Here is an 11255-nt window from a genome sequence, read left to right on the forward strand (position 1 = left end):
TGCCGCCGCTGCCCGGTGCAGGTCTGCCACCGCCGCCACCGTGAGGTTTGGCCTTGCCCGGCGACTTGTTCTTGCCGCCGCTGCTACCGGACGATGAACCGCCGCTACCGCCCAGCTTCTCCCGGGCCAGCCACTCCTCATGAGTGAGCAGGAGGCGCCCGGCGGTCTGCGTGCCGTTGTCGAGGTCGTAGTGATCCTCACATGCAGAGAAGCGGCCGACAAGCTCCTCGATGGACATGGTTTTCAGATCAAGCAAGGACTCGATCGCCATGGCCACTGGGCGGTACCGACGCGGCACCACTCGGAGAAATTTATGGACTGCCTTGTGGTCGGTGACGGGGTCGCTGTACAACTCCAGATCGGCGACGAGGGCGGCGAGCCGCAGCCCGAAGTCCTCGACGGACTCCCCATCTCTGAAACGGAGATCCTCGAACTCCCGCCGGCGCACCTGCGCCTTGGCTTCACAAGCACGCTCACTGCCCATCCGCATCGTCTTGATGGTCTCCCACGCCGTCTTCGCCGTGTCCTTTGCGGCAGCACACGCAGCATCTTGGGCGGAACGCCGGTGAGAATGATCTGCAGTATGCGCCGGTCGTCGTTCTCGTCGGCGGCGTCGTCGGTCACCGCGGACTAGACACGGGCGACCTGCAACTTGACTTGCATCACAAGCGCCCACTCCTGGAAGTTCGTGCGCGTGAGCATCATGGACGCCCCCGACTCCTCTCGCACCACACGCTCCACCACGCGGTGCTCGCCGCCGCTGCTGCCGGTGAGGCGCGCGAGCTGCGCCTTGGATGAAGGCGTCTTCAGCGGCGACTTCGTGCCACTCTTGTTCTTCTTCTCCTCCTCGCTATCTGACATGGTACGCCGCGGATCAAACACCGCCGGCCACCAGAGAGTGGATCGAACACCACGGCTCTGATGCCAATTGTCGTTGCCGGACTTAGTGAGAGCGATCAGATGAGGTCGAGCGAGAGAGACGGAGGTAGACGAACGAGAGAGAGAGGTTTGTGCTGCCTAACTGTCGCAGCGTTTTCCGTCTCGTTCATTCCTTTTATCTGAATACAAAACGAGCTGACTTTCTCTCCCAGCCTGGCCACTATGATCCGCACAACGCGCGAGGTCCCGTGATTGCGTTCACAGCCAAGGCCCACGACCAGGAGAGAGTTCAGGTAACAGAAAAGGAGATCGCCCGCTAACTGCGTCTCCACGATCTACGTGATCGTCATGCATGCATGGGTCACATCCGACCCTGCTGCACATTATTTTAAACGCAAAACTAAAACAAAGCAGTCTAGCCTATCTGGTGTGAGCTTAACTGAGCTAACAATCTCATCAGCTTGAGAGGTCGTGGGATAGTCCGTATCCTGGTAGCCATGACTAACACTCATATTATGTCTAAGGAGAAAGATGATGTAGGACATTTCTTTTCCACGGATGTGATCGTTAAACTCAATGGATATGCTTTCACGTTCAGGAGGGAACCGGCACACTTCATATAGACCCAGAATTTGTCCCGTTTATTTGGAGGTGAAAAGGTGATGATGCGGATGATGATAACACTGGAAAGGAGAAGGATGATGACATGGATACCTCCGAGCATGCTGCTCTCTCCTCCAACCTGCAGTCATCTAGTTCGGCTAATGCTAAGGATGTTCACATGACTCAACACTCAAGTGCAACAGCGTGGGCTAGCGAGCGTTGTTTCACCCACTGAACAGAGGGCCGACCCGGCCTGTGGTCTTGGCGGTGACTCATCCTTCCTTGCTGCCACTATTGTCCGCAGGTATTGTGACCTCCCACGCTGCTAATGGTGAGCTTGCAAGCAGCCTCAGATGCTCGGGTGCACACACCAACGTTGGTGTTCTGCATGGTAATGCATGCATGTACGGATTGACGCTGGGTCAGCTTGCTCCTTCGGGTGCAGAGCCAGTGAAGGCGGGATCAGCTAGGGCCCCTTCGGCCTTTATGCCGAGGCAGATGGTGTCGGCCCTGACTGGTCACACGGTGACTGCGTCGGCCACCAGGCCGACCCCCGACTTGGCAGACTCCGCGGCCACCACGACCGCGGACATTTCGGACAACTCGGTAACTGCTACCACTGAAGTAGCGGTTTTCTCGGCGACCGCGGATCCTTCGTCGACGACTACCACGGACATTGCGGTCCCTCGGCGCCCGCGACCGCGGACATGGTGGATCCCTTGGCGGCCACGGCGGCACACTCGATGTCCGCGACTCCTTCTTCACCGACAGTGGCGTCTTCACGCATGACTCCATCTAAGACTATCGGGGAGGGGATTGCTACTCCACCCTCATCCCCTCCTCTGGCAGCGAATCTTGTGCGACTACCTTCATCGGGTGTGACACCTACCCGCCGAAGTAATCGGCATAAGGTTGCCGACGACGGGAGGATGAACCCTGATGAGAACTCTTTGGCCAAGGCTATGCGGCGTAAAGAAGCGCATAATCTAGACAGCCAAGGTATTATGTTGTCACCCAAATCCTTTTTATCTTTATCTGCTACAACCATCGTTTCTAAGTTGAATAATGTTGGTGTTAGTCTAGGAAGTAATGAGAAGGATATTTCTATTTCGGCAAACGCTTTGAGACATTTGGAATACGACCGTTTAAATGTTACTCCACGAGTTCCTGGCAAGTCTTTTGTCTCACATCTAGATGAGGAGGAGCTGCATGCCACATCAGATGGTCAGCTACTCTCTCATTTAGTTGGACAGGTTTCGGATGTGGGCCTAGATGAACCCGGACTTAGTTCATTGATTGAGCTTACAGCTTCCGGACATAAATCAAAGGCCTCCCATTCAAAAAAGGCCGCAAACCCTCAAAGAGGGCGAAGTTTTCTAAATCTCCTATTGATTCCTCATGAATGGCATGTTCTTTAATAGTAGAGGTCTTGGTGACTTGGCTAAACTTCTATTCATTGCAGAATGTAATAGGGAATACAATTTAGACTTTTTGGCTATCTTTGAAACTAGGAGACGTGATTTCTCAGTAAGTCTGCTTAACCGTCTTTTTGGCGGGATAGACTTCACTTGGATTTCACGAGCGCCTAGAGGTCGTTCTGGGGGCATTTTACTTGACGTAAACACGGGGACTATGGATGTTTTGGCTAGTTCGAATGGTGAGTTTCATATTAAACTCCATATTTGCAACAAGGCCGACAACTTCACATGGACTCTCGTCGCATGTATGGTGCAGCCCAGGATGAGTTGAAGGCCGAGTTCCTCCGTGAATTGGTTAATCTGGTGAAAGATAATCCATATCCCATTCTTATTGGTGGTGATTTCAATTTGCTTCGATTTCCAAACGAGAAAAGTCATGGCAGGTTTGATGACCATTGGCCTTTCCTTTTCAACGTTGCCATCGACGGTCTAGATCTGCGAGAGGTTTCCATGATTGGAAAACAGTTCACTTGGGCGAACAGTCTTCCGAAACCGACATATGAGAAACTAGATCGCTTTTTAATGGATACCGACTGGGAATCTAAATTTTCTATGGTGCCTATTCATGCTCTACCTCGTATCGAGGCTATATCAGACCACACACCCATTCTCCTAACTACGGGCTTGCCACGACCACAACATAGACGCAAGTTCAAGTTTGAACTTGGGTGGTTGCTTCGGGATGGCTTCCATGACATGGTCAAGGAAGTGTGGGAGAAACCGATGGTCGGGCCTACTCCAGTTCACAAATGGAATAACAAAATGCGTGAATTACATAAATTCCTTGGTGGTTGGGCTAGGCATATGGTGGGTATCCTCAGAAAGGAGAAGCTTAGCCTTTCATCTATCATTGATGAATTAGAAGCTTTGGCAGAGGTTAGACATCTATCTGAGCATGAAATCGAGATCAAGAGTCATTCGAATGCACAGATAGCTAGCATGCTGCGTGAAGAGGAACTCAAATGGTATCGACATTCTAACTCTCAGTTTATCCTGAAACGTGACACGGATACTAGATATTTCCATGGAGTCGCCAATGGCAGACACCGGCAGAAAATTATTCATTCCCTACAACAAGACGAGGGCATAATTGAGGGGCATGAGCAACTTAAATCTTATATCACTAATTATTATAAAAATTTGTTCGAAGCCCCAGTGGAAGAAAACTTCTCGATGGATGACTCCCAAACAAATGACATCCCCTATGTCTCTGATGAGGAAAACAGTCTTCTAATAGCCCCATACTCTGAGGAGGAAGTTAGAAAGGCGGTTTTTCTAATAGCCCCATACCCCAGATGTTTTCCCGCTGAGTTCTATCAGCATTTTTGGAAAGTCATCAAACCGGATCTCCTACTTTTGTTTAGCGACTTACATGCTGGCCAACTAGAATTGTTTCACTTAAACTTGGTGAGATTATTTTATTACCCAAGGTTAATGAGGCTGAAAGGATACAACAATATAGACCTATTTGCGTCCTTAATGTTAGTTTTAAAATATTCACGAAGGTTGCGACTATTAGGCTAAATTTGGTTGCTGAACATGTGGTTCGTCCTTCACAGACAACTTTTATGCAAGGCAGACACATCCTTGATGGTGTTGTCATCCTTCATGAACCAGTCCATGAATTACACCGAAAAAAGTTGAATGGGGTGGTTCTCAAAATAGTCTTTGAAAAGGCTTATGACAAAGTCAAGTGGCCCTTTCTTCAACAGACTCTCAGAATGAAAGGATTTTCTACAGAGTGGCGCGCTATGATCCATAGCTTCGTTTCTAGAGGTAGTGTTGCCATTAAGGTTAATGATGACATTGGACACTATTTCCAAACGAAGAAGGGTTTGCGACAAGGTGACTCGGTATCGCCCATGCTATTCAATATAATGGTGGATATGCTTGCGATCATGATTGAGCATGCCAAGGTTGATGGCCAAATTGAAGGGGTAGTAAATCATCTAGTTGATGGTGGTCTCTCTATACTTCAATATGCCGATGATACGATTCTCTTCATGGATCATGTCCTCGAGAAAACAAGAAATCTGAAACTAATTCTATCAGCATTTGAGCAACTCTCGGGTGTTAAGATCAATTCTCATAAAAGTGAATTGTTTTGCTTTGGCGAGGCTCAAGACGAGGCCCACCTGTACGCTGAACTGTTTGGATACGGGTTGGGCCAGTTTGCGGTCACATATTTGGGGATACCGATACATTATTGGAGACTCACAAATGCTGAATGGAAACACGCCGAGGAAAGACTGCAAAAAAGACTTAGTAGTTGGAAAGGTAAACTATTGTCTCTGGGTGGAAGATTGGTCATCATAAATTCAGTACTTAGTAATATGGTACTGTATATGATTTCCTTCTTCCAATTGTCGAAAGGAGTTTTACATAGATTGGATTATTTTCAATCAAGATTCTTTTGGCAAGGAGATAGCGAGAGAAAGAAATATCGAATGGCCAAATGGAGTGTGGTTTGCCATCCCAAAGACCAAGGCGGGTTGGGTATTCATGACCTTGAGGTTAAGAATAGGGCCCTCCTTGGCAAATGGTTGTTTAAATTTCTGATGAAAGAAGGTGTATGGCAAACCCTCCTAAGGAGGAAATATGTGAGCTCCAAGGCGGCATCCCAAGTATAATGGAAGCCTATGGATTCCCACTTTTGGGCGGGTCTAATGGCTACGAAGAAATATTTCTTCTGCTATGGATCCTTCTCGATTAAGAACGGCTCGGAAATTAGATTCTGGGAGGACAGATGGCTAGGAAATGCCACACACTGGGAACAATATGCGGCTCTATACAACATTGTGCGCCACAAGGGTGATACTATCGCCACGGTAATGGAATTATTTCCGCCAAATGTGATGTTCAGAAGAGATTTAATTGGACCCAGGCTCCAATCGTGGAACATCCTGCTCCAGCGGTTGTCCACGTTGCACTTGTCACATGGGTCTGATGTATTTTGATGGAACCTTCATGGGAATGGAAAATTTTCAGTGGATTCTATGTATAGAGCGTTAATCCAGTCTGATGCGCCAGTTGATAATAATAAGAAGATCTGAAAGATGAAGATACCTCTTAAGAATAAAATCTTTGCATGGTATCTTCGTCGCGGTGTCATTCTTACTAAAGATAACTTTATTAAGAGGTATTGGCATGGAAGTCCGCAATGTGTCTTTTGTCACCATGATGAGACAATAAAACAATTATTCTTCCAATGCAAATCGGCTCGTTCTATATGGTCAGTCATCTAAATAGTTTCTGGCTTGTATCCTCCATGTAGTGTTGCTAATGTATTTGGCAACTGGTTACACGGGATTGATCACAAGTTTAGAACTTTTCTCGGGGTGGAAGCGCTTGCCGTTATTTGGTCGCTTCGGCTATGTAGAAATGATAAGGTTTTTAACGATGAAAGTACTTCCCTATGCAGGTTATCTACATATGTACTGGGACTCTTCGTTTATGGCCCTCTCTACAAGCCGTGGAGAATCGAGACCTGTTTATGAAGGTGTGTACACGATTGGAGGCTATGGCGAGGGATACTTTTGCCCAGCATGGGTGGCAGCATGATCTTAGGATTGACCCCCCTCCGCCTTAGCCGTTATACGGACTCTTCATGTTTTTGTATTTCGCCTTTTATTTTTCATTTGTGTGAGAAGACATTTTTTTGGCTATATGCATCTTAGTAATGCAAAGGCCGGGTGTAATGCCTAAATCTTTTAAATAATAAAGCGTCCCTTTTCAAAAACATGGATGATTTGAGTTTTAACTCAAACAGCAAAAATTTCACGCGCACATCCTCGCCTAATAGCGGCGGGGGTCGTGGGCGCCTCGATTCCCGACCCAGAAGCTGCCACATGTCCCACTTTCCCTGTGTCGCGAAGCTGACAGGAATCGTCGGATTGAAAGATCAACGGTTGAAGATTGGTTCCGCGGATTCACCTGCGATTATAAATTGGAAAAGATGGGGTTAAAATCCGGATCCCCTTTCACTTTGATCGAGCTCCTCGCCATCTTCTTCATTTCGTTCAATTGCCTTTGCCCGCCCGCTCACCATGGGCGAGGACAAGACCTCGGCACTGGAGAAGAAGAAAAGAGTGAGGAAGGGCTTGTCCGCCAGTTTCGCGCCGCCGCCCAGCTGGAATCAGGGGGATTGGCTTCCCTCGGGAGTGACGGAGAAGGAATTGATCGAACTTGTCACCAACGGCCTCATCCCAAAGCGCGGATGGCGGCTCCTAGAGTCTCGCGAATTTGAGCCCGTGCCCCACTCCAACAAAAGGATACTCCTCATTTCCCATATAGATAGAGGCTTTTCCATGCCCCCCATCAATTTTTTCGTGGGTTCTTGAACTATTTTGGAGCGCAACTCCACTGTCTTCCTCCCAATGCCATGGTGTATCTGTCTTTCATACATTTCTCTTTGCGAGAATTTCATGGGATGCCAGCCACATTGGGGCCTTTTTAAGCACATCTTCTCTTGCCGCCCTTAAAACATCAAGAGATCCTCATCCAGAGTAGCAGTAAGACGAAGATTGTTCATTTGTGTGGTGGGCTAGGTGTCCAAGTCAAGAATGCTAGTACGTTCCCCACCACAAAGTTCCCTAATACTATCAAGTTTTGGCAAAGCACTTGGTTTTATTGCAATGATATCCCTACTGCCGATTCTTCACTCGACTTCCCAGTATATACGTCCGAGAGAGTTGAACCTCCCCCACCGAATTCCCTTGGAGTCTCCAAAGCAGAGAAAACCTAAGTAGAAAACCTGATGTCTGGCTGGTCGGAAGAGAGCCGGTCTGGACAGAATCGATCTGTTGGAAGCTTTTATAAGTCGGCGCATCCTCGTTTTGTTGGTGTGCTTATCACCGCAAAGGGCATGTGATTTTATGTCTCACGGCCACACCGCCACCGCGGCCTGAGTTCTACCTCTCGCACGTAGGCACATCGCCACTATTTCTTTTCCTAGGTGCCCACGCGGTGAGATGGAGGGGTCGGCATGCACCTTGCGGATCCCGCATATTGACATGTCAATTGAGTTTTAGCTTAAAGAATGGCGAATCTAGCTGCATAGCATGCATAGAAATTAGAAAGAAAAAAGATACAGTATTAAGAGGAGATGAGAAGTATGCCCAAAAGGATAAAAATTAATTGATGGCAGTCTAATGTGCATTGCATGTGAATGCTTACTAGTGGATGCAAAAGAGAAAGAAAATAAAAGGTAAGAAGAGATCTCCAACAAACAAACTATGCAAGATCATTTCTTTGGTGCCAAGGTGAGTGCATGTGATTTGGTTGGATCTTGTAGAATGCTAAGATGGGATTTGTACATCTTGTCTGGCAAGTTAACTTACCGTTATAGTATGATTAGGATCAAAACGGAGGAAACAGGGTTGCCTCTTTTCGAGGTCAGAATGATGGTCGACGGCTCATCAATTATGAAGAATAAAATCATTACTGATGATGAAAACTTGGAGAAAGAGATAAGTTAACGTTGCATCTGAATAGAAACCCACTCAAGCCAGCAGAACGAGATTTTATGATAAGTATATGAAATTGCGCATCATCAGAAGATGAAACCACATATAAACTCAAGCCAGCAGCACCGCATTTTTCTTTTTCCGAACACACGTCCATTCATTCAAGGCTTTGATAATTTTTGGGTGAAGGCTACAACAATCAGTAGCCTCCTTAATTACACAAGATTGCCACCAAACAGAAGCAACTAAAATCATCACAGATGATTTGCTTTCTATTAAGATAAGACTGGCACACAAACTAAACTGAACTCATCCCTAATATAAATAAAAATGGAGCTAAACTACCAAAGATTCAACCCGGACGGACGTTACGAGACGAGCTAGTTGGTGTCCTTGCTGATGAGCTCAAGGGCGGTGGCAGTGGTGGGCAGCGCCGGGATGGCTCCCTTCTTGGTGGTGCAGATGGCCCCGCAAGCGTTGGAGAACTGGAGCACCTCCCTCAGCTTGGCCTCATTCTGACCAATCAAAAAGAAAACAACATCATTAGCAACTACTCACAAGTCATAATGGAATTGAATTCAATCAGCTGATAATAATTTAGTTTCTTACGTAGAAGATGGAGCCGTCCTTGGCGACGTTGAGTAGGAGGGATCCAACAAAGGCATCGCCGGCGCCGGTGGTGTCGACGGTGTTAACGGAGTACCCTGGCAGGGAGCCCTTGAAGTCTTTGGTGAAGTACCTACATCCCTTCTCGCCGTCGGTGACGACCAGCAGCTTGAGGCCGTCGAACCAGAGCGAGAGGACGTTCTTCTCGTCGTGGGCGTCGCCCTGCGTGAGGAAGGCCACCTCCTCGTCACTCACCTTGATGAAGTCGGCCTCCTTCCAAATGCTCATGATGCCGTCACGTGCGGCCTGGGCGGAGGGCCAGAGCGGGAGGCGCACGTTGGGGTCGTAGGAACAGAGGATGCCGGCTGACTTGGCGGCGCGCATGGCGGCGATGTGTGCGGAGCGGCAGGGCTCAGTGATGAGCGAGATGGAGCCGTAGTGGAAGATGCGAGCTCGGCGGATGAGGTCCAGGTTGAGCTCGGCTTCGGTGAGGAGCATGTCAGCCGACGGGTTGCGGTAGAACATGAACTCACGCTCGCCGTTGGACTTGAGGGTGACAAAGGCCAGGGCCGTGCGCAAGTGCTGGTCGAAGAGGCAGCCCTCCACGTTCACGCTGTTCTGCTTCAGGATGTCCACCAGCATGTGTCCGAACTCGTCGTCGCCAAACTGAAAGGAAAACATCATCATCCGATTACAATTCATATGCGATAAGGGTGTGTATTATTGATTGCACCGACCATATATGAATATAAACAAATCTAGATGCGAAATAACTACTGTAGGTCTCAATTAACTTGTATTATTGACTGCACCGACCATATGAATATAAATAAATCTTTACAAAAATAATGAATTGTTCTTTGAAAAAATAAGGTAAAAAGGTTTGCTCTTGTGTTAAGAGTGGATTAGTGTTAGATTTGGACTGATCAATGACCTGAGATGAAGGTAATAATAGTCTAAGAGACTAAGTATTCAAGACCGAAAAGAACGTTGCAGAGCATGCAATGATATAACTGAGTGACGAAATCGATCAGCGATTTGACACTACTAACGAAGAAGAATCAGTAATCCTAAGCAAGTCAACACCCGATTCTCATCGTCTAATAAGGATCAGACGGACAGCGGCGGCCCACCTATGGCGACACCAGTCTTCGGCATGATCCCACGTATGGAGACACCAGTCTTCGGCATGATCAGATCAGAGCCAACCAAACAACGGATCTAATGCGCGCGGCTGTATGCATGGCAATAAACGCAAGGACCGGGAGAATCATCATGCGCTGCTTGGAGATGGCACATGCGACGTTGGCGGGCGCACCCCCGGGTGCCTTGACGAAGCCTCCCGACTCAGCGAGCGAGATGCCGGCCATGTCCGGCACGAAATCGATCAGCATCTCGCCAAAGGAGACGACGAGGCCTGGCGCCGTTGCGGCAGCCACAGGAGCATCACCGAGAGGCGCCATTAAAACTTGCTAAACAAACTGAACACAAGAGGTGCAGAAGAAATCGATCGAGCCGGGAGGATAGGTGCTGTTTGTTGGATTGGAAGTTGGGAGCCGAGAGGGGCCACTTATAAAGGGGCTGCGGGAGGTTTGGCTTGGCCGAAGGGCCGATTACCTTGTTGGTAAAGAGTTATCATCGTACTACTAGTAGTTATCGATCTTATGCTACCCCTGTTACAATCCGCTAGTAATCAGTTCCGGCTTGGATAACTCCTCTCTCTCTCTCTCTCTTTTTTGCGTGAGGAAGGGCAGCCATGAGTAATTGTTCGGTTCCTGATGGATTTTGCTTGACTATATATATATAATAATTATTACTATGTCCTTTAGACTAGCCGACCAATATGATATTACCTTCTCATCTGACGGTTGAATCCATTTTTATGTTCACATGTATCTTGCATTCTTGCAATTCAGCACATGTTTTGAAGCTTAGAGCATCACCAATAGGTGCCCCAAAGTAGGACTCAAAAAATGACGTGATGTAAAATATACATCACGAAATACGTGTTTTTTAGGGCACCGAAAGTGTCCAACTCCAATAGGTGATGTAAAATTGGGCACCATATAGGGCACGAGTTCTCCAACAGCTGCCCTGCCTCAAGTGATGTATATTTTTGTTCTACAAAAATCGGCGCCGCTGCGTAAATGGATTGACCGGACCAGCGGCGGCTCAATCAGCGCTCCGGCGGACGTCGAGAAGGCTAGGGGTAACGGTATGGTCG

General features: G+C 48.0%; 1 protein-coding gene across 1 annotated transcript; it reads right to left on the minus strand.

Annotated features, from left to right (window-relative positions):
- Positions 1 to 8805: 8805 nt before the first annotated feature.
- LOC125506295 (fructokinase-2-like) lies at positions 8806 to 10494 on the minus strand. The gene is made up of 3 exons (XM_048671146.1): positions 10294 to 10494; positions 9035 to 9697; positions 8806 to 8940 (listed from the first exon to the last, which is right to left on the minus strand). The coding sequence occupies exons 1-3, from the start codon at positions 10492 to 10494 to the stop codon at positions 8806 to 8808; spliced, it is 999 nt and encodes a 332-aa protein (XP_048527103.1).
- Positions 10495 to 11255: the final 761 nt, after the last annotated feature.

This window comes from Triticum urartu, chromosome 5, assembly GCF_003073215.2.
Source record: "Triticum urartu cultivar G1812 chromosome 5, Tu2.1, whole genome shotgun sequence".
Classification (NCBI taxonomy): Eukaryota; Viridiplantae; Streptophyta; class Magnoliopsida; order Poales; family Poaceae; genus Triticum; species Triticum urartu.

Excerpts from the sequence above, each read along its gene's own strand:
- LOC125506295 (XM_048671146.1), bottom strand. The coding sequence starts at position 10,494 with ATGGCGCCTCTCGGTGATGCTCCTGTGGCTGCCGCAACGGCGCCAGGC. Across the intron at positions 9,698-10,293 it reads AGCGCATGATGATTCTCCCG|TTTGGCGACGACGAGTTCGG; the intron begins GTCCTTGCGTTT and ends TTTTCCTTTCAG. Across the intron at positions 8,941-9,034 it reads AGGACGGCTCCATCTTCTAC|AATGAGGCCAAGCTGAGGGA; the intron begins GTAAGAAACTAA and ends TTGATTGGTCAG.